The sequence below is a fragment of the Botrytis deweyae genome, assembly GCF_014898535.1.
Source record: "Botrytis deweyae strain B1 chromosome Unknown BDEW_005, whole genome shotgun sequence".
NCBI lineage: Eukaryota > Fungi > Ascomycota > Leotiomycetes > Helotiales > Sclerotiniaceae > Botrytis > Botrytis deweyae.
The window spans coordinates 786,542-799,552 of NW_024066212.1; the positions used below are offsets into that span (position 1 = coordinate 786,542).

Consider the following 13,011-nt stretch of genomic DNA (forward strand, 5'->3'; position numbering starts at 1 on the left):
AGATATCAAGCAGCTTTGAAGAAAGAAGCAAATAAATCATTACACGATCCGTGCAGAATTCTCAAAGATGCAGCACAACACTAAGCAAGGTCTAATATTCCTTGCATTCTTGATCGTCTGTGGAGGAGGTATCGCCACCGCCTTTGTCCTTGTGCGCAACTCCCATAACAAGCATCCGCAGTCCGGAAAGCGTGAAATGGCAGGCATGAATCCATACAATATCTACGCCAGGAGTCTTCCTACAAACGCTTTGACTTCTAGACATAGTGTACCCGAGAGAAACGAATCCACCCAACTTCACCCCTCCCATACCCATCATAACACATCGGCTCAAAATCGCAATAGGCATCGCTCATTTACTCCAGAAATAAAACTTGATAATCCAGGCAGTCAATTTGTCACCATTCCGACTACTACAGCTACATCAGCCAACGTACAACCGTTATCAGCCGCTGCTACTAGTAGTGCTTCGTCTATCGATATTTACTCATCCTTCACAGTGGAAACCTTGAGTACTTTATCGGCCGCAGCAGGATTCCAGAACACTGCTGCTTCGTCATCAGATTCAAGTTTCGACGCTGGCCCGATTTCCACAACTCCATCGAGTCCGCAGCCATTGGCCACGACTGTTAGTAGACACAGCCATCCTCGTAAGTTTCGAGGTTGAGGTTATGAAGTGCGGAGCTGGTGCTAAGAGAGTGGAAGGGTAGGAAACAAAGGGGTTTTCTCGGTCACACAGTAGTGGTAGGACCTCGTGTAGATATTCAGTGATAGAATTCTTGGGAAATTTTTAGATATGTGGATCTGGATGGCGCTTAGACTAGGGAAGGATGGTTTTAGGGATTAATAGCTCATCAGAATTTGATATACTTGCATTGCTTTTTAACTACCAACTATTTCAACCTTCATGGTGTCCTCTCCCCAGTTAACTTTTTGATGGCTAGCGTATCCATATTGATTCATAAGCAAGTATATCCAGTTGTTGACTCAGATTTCCAATCAGTCATCCAGCCCTGGTCTATTGGGAGTCATGTACATTGTGAATGGACTCATTTCTTGAGTACTTAAACTCATCAATACTCCCCATTTCTCGACAATATCACAATCTCTATTCAACATTTCCAATTTTCCATTCAACAAAGCCTTTCAATCAACCAAATCACATTTTCCATCTTCTGGGTCCCAACTTTAAGAATTTGAGTTCTTTGGTGTCGCAGGGTATTGCTTGATAGTCCTCACATTTGCAATACATTAGCTGAACAACATCTTCAAAAGCCTTCCTAGCTCAATCTCGAACTTCATATCCAATTTCTAGCGCCTCTCTCACAACGAAAGTTCCGGTCTCGAGGTCAAAATGCCGGAATTATTGAGGGCGTTCCATGTTGCAGTGTGCGCGGTAGCCATTTTGGCTGTTGTTGGTTTTCTATTGTGGAAAGCAAGAAGAGCTCCGGTGATCCCGGTGGTACAATATAGTCAGCCAACCATGCCTTCAGCTCCTGATAGACAGAAGTATTCACAGGAGTCTGGAATTGTCCATAATATTTGTTGATGGCGATGCTGGCATGTTTTGGTTATATATGGGACGTTGGGATGGAGTACTGAGTGACAGTGGCGTGCTCTTTATGTCTCGCCGGTGGTAGTCGGAATGCGGGTTTTTTTTGAATGTGTTTTTGAGAGAGGAGAGTTGAAATTCACATAGAGAGGGGACACGTGAGCTTGGTTGTACGAAGTAGAAACATATCTTCTTAATACATGATCTAGCTGCCTTACTGATAATCATACTTTAGCTCATCAACAGTCTTCTCTCTTTTATCTACGAAGTAAACTCTAGAAGATCAATTAGATCCATTTGTGGGGATATAGACCATGGAATTTTACTCTCCATTAAAGATTCCACCCGTTCCTTAAATCTAGCCAAAGTACACCACTTTACACTCCTCGTTGCGTTATCTTAAAAGCAATGACTCGCAATTAAATTTCCTCTATGAATCATCAACGTGACTGATACAAGTCATTCTTCATATCTCCAATATATTAGGAGTCATTGTTGTCTTGGGGTAGACCAATTGTTAATGCACCTTTTGAGTTCTCAATTTATCAAATTCTCAACACCACAACTTACTTCTCAAAGTCAGACTCTAACTTCTTCGTTAAGAAACTATCACATACTACACATTAAATGTCTTGTCTTTCGAATCTGCTAACTTGAACTGATAGAGCTCGTATCACTAAACCACCAAACTTTACATCTTCGCGTCCTCACATTTTTACATCCTCCACTTCTCGTCACTTTATCACTTGGAAGCATTCTCAATTTTAATCCTCTCAGCATTTCAGCTCACTAGATCTTGACTACTACTCATAACACCACGACTCAAACTTAGGATCCCACAGCCTTCAATCAGAGTACACTCCTCACGGTTCCGCACCATGTCGCCCTCCGAGAAACTGCTCAATTCCACAAATTCCACTCAGAACGCCAAAGAGATGCCTGAAGATTTTTCCCTTCTGTTTGAACTCGTTTTCGTAGTAGGTGTCGTGCTCATCGGGGGTATTGCCATGATTATTATGGTATATACTATTGAGAGTTATAGACACAAGAAGAGAAAAAGAAAGATTCTTGTCAACAAAGAGTTGCAGTAACTCAGAGATTGAGGGCTCGCACGAGGCACATGTAAGAGTGGCATTAGTCACTTTTGGGAGTCATTTGAAGCAGTTCTTAGTAGCCGAAGTTCAGTCCGAAGAATAGGAGTCACTCGTTTCCTGAAGGCTATTAATACTTTCAACTCTTTCGGGGCTTTAAAGCTTGCCAACACTTCCTTCAACACTGCAACACTGCAACTTTCAAGATCCAAATTCCAGCATCCTGCCATACTATACTGCTCAACCAACATAGATCTCAACACTCAGCTCACTTGGCTCGGCACTATCACGTCATTCGGGTTTGAAGTGTCGTCGTCTCCACAACACACTTACCTCACATTCTTGCCTTCACCTACTTTTCAATCTTCGCTAGACTTTACTTTACAATAGGTAGTTACATCAACAGTATAAGTCAAATTTTCACGAAAATATCACCACAAATTAGACAAATAGGAGTCATTTACCAAAAAAACACAACTTATTCACTATGAGCTCCTCAAAATTCAAGTCGGATGCCACCCACCCCAAAGAGCCAACCCGAACGTGTCCAAATGCGAAATTCAATGCCGTTAGTTTATACCAAGTCGGACTGACAACACGCAGAATTCAATCTTGTTGCGAAGCGTGCCGGAGACGCGATGATGAACGGAGATGGATAAATTATCACCATGAAAAACCGCGTCATTTTCGGTCGTACCGTAGAGTTTGGCTTGATTTAAAGATCAGGTATGACATAAAATACCTAGTTCTTGGTATTGGAGGCTGTTATGCTTGTTGGGTTTTGTTACGAGGATTTGATTAACGATGTGTTTGGCTATGATCTCTTCGACGAAGAACGGAATCATGAAGTTGGGTGTTTGGATCCATGGAGATCGTGTTTCTTTTCTTTCTTTTGTGTTGTTTGCGTGACGTTTGGAAGATGGTGATTGGGCATCAGGGTGTTCTTTCGGAAAAGCTACATTGGAATTTTGAGAGGACTTCTTGTGTCAAGTAGATGCCCGGATATTTAGGAATAATCAAGAATCTCATCCATCGTTTGATTTCTCGCTCCCATTGTTGATATTCATGGGCAATCAAAGGTTAATTATGCTTTGGATTGTCCATTAGACTTTGTGAAATGTGGTTTGGAGCCTGTGAAGTTGATCTCAGATATGTCCTTGGTTAAGCCAATATCGAAAAGGGAAAATCGAAAAGAACAAACACTGTGATGTTATACCGCGTCATAATGAATCTGAAATTAGAGTGATTTTGTTTTTTCAATCTCGTTTATGAGAAGCTACCTTGTTCGTTGGAATTCCAGAGTTCTCAAGGATCACCGATGTCCCAACTTTCAACACTCCATCGACTCGATTTGCACTACGAATTTCGCTATCAACCAGTTCAGCTTTTTTGATAGCACTGCTTGATAATAAATCTCTCTTTGGCGATAAAGAATAGACCAAGCCCTCACATCTCAGCTCCCTTAGGGCATCAGCCTACCACGTCGATTCATCGACATCCGATATATTCTTACCCTCGCGCTCTCACGAATGTCTTATGGAAAGCTCGCTAGATACTAAGAATTCATATCAAAGATCACAACCAGATTCACAACGAAATCCAAAAACTGTTTCGAAACCAGCGACTCGCGCTAGATACGAAATGGAGAAGAATCTCATTATTGGACTAGCAGTCGGAGGTGGACTTTTCGTTCTAATGTCTTTCCTCATCTGCTGTTGTAGGAATAGGGTTGGTGGTAGCAGGTATGGCGGTGGCGACGGTAATTACGGCCCCGATGGTGGTGATGGTGGTGACGGTGGTTCTTGACCATGGAATTGATCCCTCGCATCCATCTCAAATATTCTCGGGCAAGAAATATTCTGATGCGTCTTGATCGGCGGGCTACTGCGTTGAGTTCTCATAGTGCTTGGTGGGGACTATTTTTCCATCACAGTTTTCTTTTATGTCTATTTTGAAAAGGCAGCATAGGGGAATTGTGAGAAGGGTGTTTGAACTAATGGCATCAGAGATCAAATCTTCTCGATATTAATTCTGGGCCACATTCACATCCTGTCAAACCTACTCTCCCTTCTAGTCAATCAGCGTTCAGTATTCACAAATTTTGAAGAAGGAATTAAATTGTCTTATAATTACCACTATTTCAGTTCCAGTGACCATAGTGATAGCTGTGAATAATCATTTAAGAATAATCATGGATATGCGCCGTGGCGTTCCGAAAGTTGCTCGGTTCTTCAATTCTCTCTGTGTTAGTCAAACGTCAGACGAGGATTGAAAACAACTCAGTGACTTTCGTTTGGTGATATTGTTATTCACCAAATTCTAATTATCGTCTGTTCAGACTAGGCTTTACAGATTTCAGAAAGTTGATTTACAGATTAGACACGTCGATGACGACATTTATTTGTGTGTAGAATTTCTCAGTCGTTCTATTGCGTTGGAATGTTTCCTGGAATGTAAAAATGTGGTGGTGAAGGACTTGACTTGACAAAAATCGGCATCTTGTAACCTCATGTTAGCTTTCTCATAACCTAACCACTTTATATATTTTGCATCCAAATGATTCCGCATCTTTCTAAGATCTGTGAAGATTGTTAAGAAGTCATATTTTTTGTGAACTTCCTGAACGTCCCAAATTTGGAAGGCGCATTTTTCATTCCTGCCTGCCCCTTTTCGCCTCCCCAACCTCCTATTTCTTACCCCGATTTCTATCATGTATCCATATAAATGTGAAGAGAACACGTATTTTTGTACATTTTTTCATACACTCTTCAAAAGCTAGTAGGTAAAGTCATTACACTTGCAATCGTACCTTCTCATTCTTGAAAGTCACCGCGATCCCGAGAAATATTGTTCGCCCTCAAGCCACCTTATCTTGAGACCATATTAGACATGGACAGCGCTACATCCATCACATATCCAAATCATAGTAACAGCTCGATTTCCGGTCTTGTTTTCTGCGTATCAGGGGCAGTGTTAGTGTTCATATTGATATTCGTCTGCTGTGGATACGGGTGTCTCAAGAAGAGGAAACTAGAGGCTCAGATCAGTAGAGAAGAGAAAGCACAAGCTAGAGCACGGCGACTGGAGCAATTTGCCATGATCAAGGTACCGCAGAACGCTTATCTGGCAAAGTCTTGATGTAACTTCGTGGGCAAGGAGGAAAGAGTTTTGGAGTTATAACTATGGAGGAAAAGGGGATTGTTTCATGGAAGATCAGAAAAAGAGAGTTTTTTGCTCCTCGCTAATGAATTACCCACATCATACGACTTCACCGATTCTTCGAGTGAATATACGACATCAGGCTACACAAGTACAAGTGTTATACTAGATCAACTTCTACTACGATCTCTCTACCTTTGAGATTCCAGTCGCATCCTGAAAGCGTAATGGTTTGCAAGATCTACACCCGCACCAGCATCATTGTACCTGAATCATAACTCCCGAACGCAAATCGAGATCTGAAAAGCTTAAATCAAGCTTGTAAAGCTCTTCAAATCATTGCAATCATACTCTTCGAATCCTCGGATATGCACTTTGATAATCCTGTCGTCATATGGTGGATGGACGAGCTGCTGGATGACTTCTACCCCGACAATCGCCAGCCCCCGATTCAGCTAGTCCGCTGGGTTTTCGACATGATTTTGGTGGCTGTAGGTTTTTCACCGCTTGTTGTGGGTTACATTTTCGGTTTTGTTTCTTGGGCAATTACGGCTATCATTACGTTTCCTCTTTTCATAACAGTCGTGGGTATGATGCTCGTCTCAGAAGCCATTGCTCTTTCTTTGGTAAATGTCTATCGCATAATCACGCGTTGGACTTCAAGAATCTGGCGCCGGATTTTGGGCGTGCCCCGCGGAAATTTTACAGCAGATCAACTACCTACAATCAACACTCCACTCGCCAATCCTACTCCAAAACAATCTCCAATATCCAGTCTGAATCCGACCACCTTCATCGAAACTAAGAACGACGAAAGAAGGTTCGCACTTCACAGTAATCCTGTGACAACAATGAAATACATTCCTTCTGGCCCAGCCCCGGTATTTCCTTCTCCATGCGCTGAAATCAGAGGCCGCTCTAGAGAGATAGATCCGCACGTTATAGTCTTTTCTCCTCCCCCTCCTCCGTATAGCTAAATCGTTACTCGCGCTCGAATTTTTCGAAGCCTATGATTAGTATATGGATTTCCTGAGCTGGATTCAGGAACAGGATAAATTTGGCTCGCATGACATATTTCGCTGGGCGACCTTGATACACCTATGCTGCGTTGATTTTTGGGATGGAAACGGATGGGAGGGGAAAAAACTTGACAAACAGAGACTTGGAGACTCATAGGCTCCAATGTGTAGGAGCATGATTTTCGATACTAGGAATTTCCACAATAAAGATTCTACATCTCTTCTCACTCAAAGCTCCAAAATCGGTTCAAGTGATGATTGCTTGCTTGACTTTGATGATTCATTCATGAGTAACATTCTCAATGTGATTCATAGTTCATAACTGTAACAACCATCATCGAGTCACTCCACCCAAATGTATTTATTTGCTAGAGACGTTTCATACACAACATCTTTTTGAATTTCCAAAGTTCGCTGAAGATTTTGAGTAATTCGATCAATGTTTTGTGTCTGGAAAACCTTTCCATTCAGAATTCATCTTCTACATCTAAATTTTCTTTACACTCATTATCTAAACTTCAAATCATATTACCGCATGCCAGTAAGCCTGTATCCAAAATATCACAACGCTTACCGGAAAGATTCCTACGATTGTTACGTTCGCAGTCTCACTTCCACTCCCACTCCCACTCTCACCAAACCAAACCACCAGTCTCCCACCTCAAAAATTCCACCCTCTTCCTACCATCAACAAAATCTCCCCCGTCCACCCCACCCTCACTCTCCAACCATGGATCCCGCCATCCCAATCATGGGCTACATTCTCCTCTCCATCTTCCTCATTCTCCTCTTCCTCATCATCAGTTTCTTCCTCGTTTGTAAATATCAAACACACACCGAAACACAAATACACGCACAGTTATCTCCTCAAGCTCAAGGAATCAATGAGTTAGAAGCGAGGACCAGAATTCCTCTCCGGAGAGGCGGGGTTGGAAGGCGGGGGAAGGGATTGAGAGGTGTGTTGCCGCTTAGAAGAGGGGGGGTGGGGTATTGTGAGGTTGGGGGGAGAGGGGATGGGAAAGGGGATGGGGATGGGGATGTTGTTGGGGGAGTAGACGGGGGAGAGAGAATTAATAGTATTGATGAGAGGAATGGATACGATGAGGTAGATGTGGTGGATGGAGAGGTGGAGACACATGGGGCGCCGCCGCCTTATACTGGGCGGGGGGAGGTATGAGGGTTGGATTTTGGGATGGGGACTTGAGATGTGGTTGGCGATGATACGTATTGATGGATGGTGTTGTAGAATTCGAGTGTGTATGTCAAGGAAACGCTGAGAGGAGATTTGTGGGAAAATGATGGAGTCAACGATGATCTAATCCACAAACGGCATTGGTGGAAAGCTATTCAGACAATGAAGATGGCGTTTTATCGGGCACGAGAAAATCTATTGGATATCAATGATTCATATGATTCCTCTCAATTGCTAAACAATATACCTATCCATAAGAAATTGATAAACCCCTTCCTTCAAATTCCACATGTTTTTTTTTCAAACCCAGGTATCAAATCATGAAACTATCTTCCAAATCCCTTTCCTAAAGCCTTGTCCCGCTTATATCCCGACTCCCAAAATTTCCTGTAGAAAGAAAAAGATAATGATATGCAAATACATGAATATATTAAACCCCTCCCATTCTTAATCCATAAGTATTCCGATTTTCTTTTCTCCTTTCTTTCTTTTCCAAATACTAACTTACAAAATGTGTTACATTATCACAGAGTGACATCAACACGGATATCAAACAAGTCTGCGAGCAAAAGATCTCAGAATCTTCCCCAAATAACCCCTTTCTCACTTTCTCTCTTCTGTCCCGGACTCCTCATTGAATCTCTCACAATTTCCACTTTCTTACCCGGGGTCTGAGCTCCTTCTCTCAACGCCGGTATCGCCGCAACAGGCTGCGCCACCGGCGAAGGAGGCTCAATCACCACGCCCAAACCGCTTCCTCTCTGCACCCAAGGCAATCTACTCGAATCCAAGTATTTTTCAAATTCCCAGGTCCCCCCCGTTCCAACCCCATCGGTCGGAGTATCCATTCCCATCGTAGTGTTCGTAAAGTGTGATTCCCTCCCACGACTATTGTTCGTCGTCACAGTATCATTTCCCGTCCCGGGATGACTATGACCGCCGCTTCGTTCCCGATATGCTTCTGCTTCTTTGTCCATTCGATTCATGCGTTCCATGCCACTGTCTCGGTTCATGCCCATATTCATGATACTTCCACTCCCACGGATTTCACGATCGTTATCCATCCATGGTTTTGGTTTTTCGGGATTAGATGTGATGAGAGCGGCATCGCTTGCAAAACTAAGTGCGCTTAAAGCAGGACTACTTGCACGGCTATCCATGTCCATTTCCTCTAGTTCTTCATCCATCTCATCCATTTCGGCCCAGCATAAAGCATCGCTACCACCACTCAATTCATATATCTCTTGAGCCTTTTCTTTTCTCTTCTTCTTACGCTCTTTACGACGTGTAGAAAGACTTGCGAGATGGAATGCGGGTTTTGGTTCAGCGGGGACCAAATTGAGGTTTTTGTTGAGGATAGTATCCGCTGCATTGCTATGGCTGGGATTTCGGGAGATAGAAACACCGGAGTTGTTATATTGAGGGTTGAGTGTGAGATTGGGGCTTCCAATGGCTTTACCAATGTTTAGAGACACCAATGAGCGATTGGATGGTGTTAAAAGAACAGAATTAGTGCCCTTGTCGAAGAAACTTAGCTCCGAAGGCGCATTAGAGACGTGCCTAGATTTTTTGTCCGCTTTGTCTTTGCTAGAGATGAAGGGAAGAGGCAAAGGAGAAGAGGGAGCAGATCGGAACGATTCTTTTTTCGAGAGACTTCGAGAAGTTGATGCGAAGGTGGAAACGGTGTTGGACCGTCCAGGAGTTTGTTTGCGTTGATGTACACGGCGAAGAATGAAAATTGTCAGACAAAGTGTTAAAGCTATTGAAGCAAGAATTGCGAGTACAATGGCTGCTATGGCAGGAGCCGAAATCTTTGACTTTGAAGAGGAAGGTAATGGTGCGGGGTTGTTAAGGGGAAATATTGGCGTTGGATTTGAGGTGGGATAGAATGTGGTCCAATTGCGTTGATGAATGGAAAATTGGGAACGTTCGTAGTCAGCAATCAGGTATGCCTCTTGGAGAAATGCTCGTCCAAGTGTGATTTGTGAATTATCGGCTGCTCGTTTGAGTGGGAAATAACGAGTACTGTTTTGTACAAGAGGATATTCGGCCCACCAATCGAAAGCAGCATATGGGAGTGTGATATTTACCATGGCTTTGGACGTCGAATTTGTGAGAGTAAATACAACAGAGGCGTTTCGGTTGACAAGTGCAGTGTGTTGAGCATCAGTCAGTAAATACAGTTCTGATTCTGAATCATAGGTAATACCAATAGCTTCTTCAAACTTTTGGCATATACTTGTCGGTAGATATAGGTATGGGACCGATGAGTCAATGAAAGCTGGAAAAGAGGATGATGGCGATGATACGACTTGCGACGTCCCGCTCGGTGATTTAATCGTGATTGCATTGACATCAATCGTTAAGTCATCGCCAGAAGTGGCAAAATCGACAGTAAGATTGTTTGGTACAAAGAGAGATTCTTCATAACCACCTAAAGTAAGATTGCCTAAGACTCCTCCACCATTGGCTCCCCCACCATTACGATAATAAGCACCTGCAGTGTAACCATATGATAATGATGGGATATGGCCTTGAGACTTGAGATTGGACATATAACTTGGGACAGCTTCAGTTTTGCTCGAGAAATTTGTAGGTGCCGGATTAAGACCAAAAAGACCCAGCCAAAAGTCGTGAGTGGCGATCGTTGCGAGCACTTGTGAGCTTAAGGAGGGAGATCCACTGCCCGGGGATCCCAACACGATGGTATCGTTGCCATAGTCTCCATTGCCAGTAAGGCCTAGACTAGACTCAACTTCCAAAGCAAATTCACCTCCGGGATTAATGGTGTTTGGTACCCTAAACTCTTGTTAATGCCATGATTATACAAAGTATTTTATGCAATCCACGTACCATGTGGTAGACGAGTTTGAATTAAAATTCAAACCTCTCGAGCTATAACATGTTCCTGGGTCTGATGAAGTACAGCCATCTGGTGATACGACCCAAGGCTGGTTACTTGCTGTTGATATGAAGACCAAGATAGGTTGAGGAGGTGTTCCCACTGTAAGCCAGAAGCTTGACCAATTCCCGTCAATACCATTCCTAATGACATCGTTAATAAGTGATGTACTTTGATAGACGCTTGAGGATCGACAAAAACTTACCAATTACCACTTGGAAGAACAGTGAGAGGAGGAACAGGGGTTGACGAAGTTGATGAAGTTGCTGAAGCCAAAGTCTGCTCAGGAAGGCCGAGGATAGGCAATAGGGCGAAGACCAGATACCTCCAAGAAGACATCGGCATTGGAAAATATCATTAAGGAGAGTTTCATAAGATTAATAATTGTTGAAAAGACAGAACATGCTGGCTATGATACAATAGCTGGTAAGGAGAGACAAGAAAGAGAAAAGAGAACAGACGAAAACAGGTTCAAACGGCACGAACGAGGTGTAACTTGAACACAAATTTCGACAAGATCTGCATCAAGACGGGAAAGTCTAAAAGAAATGTAGTGTACGTAGGAAAGGTCGAGAACTTGGAGGATTCAAAAAACGTGCTGTGCGTACCGGGCACCTATATGATACTACCATACTATCATTTCGTGTGTCAGATAATTGCAACTGCCAGGATCTGCGGATGGATAGGAGGAGGAAAAAACAGCTTCTATCAAATTTGCCTAGAGCTTAGAATGGTGCTACACACAGAGAGGGGCGAGATTGGACAGTTAGCATAATTAATGAGAAGGATTCATCTTCGGCTTTGTCATGAACTATATGTGGTATATGACTGACCAATCTTCAATCACCATTTTGTAGAAGCGGGAGATTCATAAGACAATAGGTCCACCAGTCTGTATAACCTTGGGGCCGAAATCTATCCTCGCTTGGTAGATAGATGACGAAAACAAAAGGTACCGTACTGGTAAGATCTCTATGAAGCTTTTGTGTAGCTCTGTGTAGCTATGACAAGGGAGCTTGAAGGTAATTCCGAGGTCCCCATACTGTACTCTATTATAAGTCTATCAGGAATCCCGAGAATTGTAGGAAAATGATTTCAGTTGCGTATTTGAAACATAAACCTGGGGTAAAACGAGGCTCTCTTTCATAACACGGCCACCGAGGTAATTGATTTTTGATCCATTAAATCTGGATTCCAAATCCACAGTGAAGCTCTCAAGTTATCAATTGCAAAATAATGCGATACTGTATTGCAATTCAAAGCTAGGTAGTATTTCCCACCCTGGCCTTTCCGCTTCTTTTTTGTCAAAAGAAACCAAGGGGTTGATTCTTCAAATCCGCGACGATGTAACGATATCTTCGTGTCATTTGATTTCCACATAAAACCAAGGACCCCTGTTTCCAAAGGATTGGATTAATCGAGGTTGAATCCTTACGAAAACGTGGAATAGGGATGATGATGAGTGAGAATGTCAGACGGTTAGTTTTTTTTTTGGTGGTAATTGAGATTTGAAAAAGATGGAATGGTTTGTTGACATGTGGATTGTTACTTTGAAATGGAAAGGAGTTGTCGGATTCGGAGGCGCGGTAGAAGCTGGTCTACTTGTCTTTTATATACCCAATTTCATAACTAGCTTCCAAAACATGACTTTTTTTGATCTAATCAACTTTTTGCTAAATCCTATATAAAAATAATTCAATTGCTTTCAATTCGATCAATACAATTCCAAATTGAAAAAACTCTATATAGAAATATAGATCTCAATTAACAGAATCGATAAATAAAATATAAATAATTTCAATCGAAATTTCATTGAATTGGAAATAATTGAATAAAAATTCTATTTTCGAAAGTTTAAAAGCCTAAAAACTATATAAAAACTTATTATTTTATTCAACTATCTTTAATTCAATGAAATTCCAATCGAAACTATTTATATTTTATTTAACGATTTTATCAATTGATATTTATATTATGATATAAAGTTTTTTCAATTTGGAGTTGTATTAATCGAATTAAATTTTCAATTTCAAAAGTTCGATTAAATGATATTGAAAAAAGTACTTTTTTTCTTTGGAAGCTAGTTATGAAATTGA

General features: G+C 42.0%; 4 protein-coding genes across 4 annotated transcripts; 3 read left to right on the forward strand and 1 right to left on the reverse strand.

Annotated features, from left to right (window-relative positions):
- Nucleotides 1-67: 67 nt before the first annotated feature.
- On the forward strand, nt 68-667 carry EAE98_002883 (uncharacterized protein; the record flags this gene model as incomplete). Its single annotated transcript, XM_038950503.1, has 1 exon — nt 68-667. One exon carries the CDS (start codon nt 68-70, stop codon nt 665-667), a length of 600 nt encoding a protein of 199 aa, XP_038813032.1.
- Nucleotides 668-2,430: 1,763 nt separating this feature from the next.
- Nucleotides 2,431-4,449, forward strand: EAE98_002884 (uncharacterized protein; the record flags this gene model as incomplete). Its single annotated transcript, XM_038950504.1, has 2 exons — nt 2,431-2,639; nt 4,218-4,449. The coding sequence occupies 2 exons, from the start codon at nt 2,431-2,433 to the stop codon at nt 4,447-4,449; spliced, it is 441 nt and encodes a 146-aa protein (XP_038813033.1).
- Nucleotides 4,450-6,170: 1,721 nt separating this feature from the next.
- Nucleotides 6,171-6,779, forward strand: EAE98_002885 (uncharacterized protein; the record flags this gene model as incomplete). Its single annotated transcript, XM_038950505.1, has 1 exon — nt 6,171-6,779. The coding sequence occupies one exon, from the start codon at nt 6,171-6,173 to the stop codon at nt 6,777-6,779; it is 609 nt and encodes a 202-aa protein (XP_038813034.1).
- A 1,446-nt stretch (nt 6,780-8,225) lies between these two features.
- Nucleotides 8,226-11,676, reverse strand: EAE98_002886 (uncharacterized protein). The gene is made up of 3 exons (XM_038950506.1): nt 11,121-11,676; nt 10,867-11,058; nt 8,226-10,812 (listed from the first exon to the last, which is right to left on the reverse strand). Exons 1-3 carry the CDS (start codon nt 11,258-11,260, stop codon nt 8,589-8,591), a joined length of 2,556 nt encoding a protein of 851 aa, XP_038813035.1. The 5' UTR covers nt 11,261-11,676; the 3' UTR covers nt 8,226-8,588.
- Nucleotides 11,677-13,011: the final 1,335 nt, after the last annotated feature.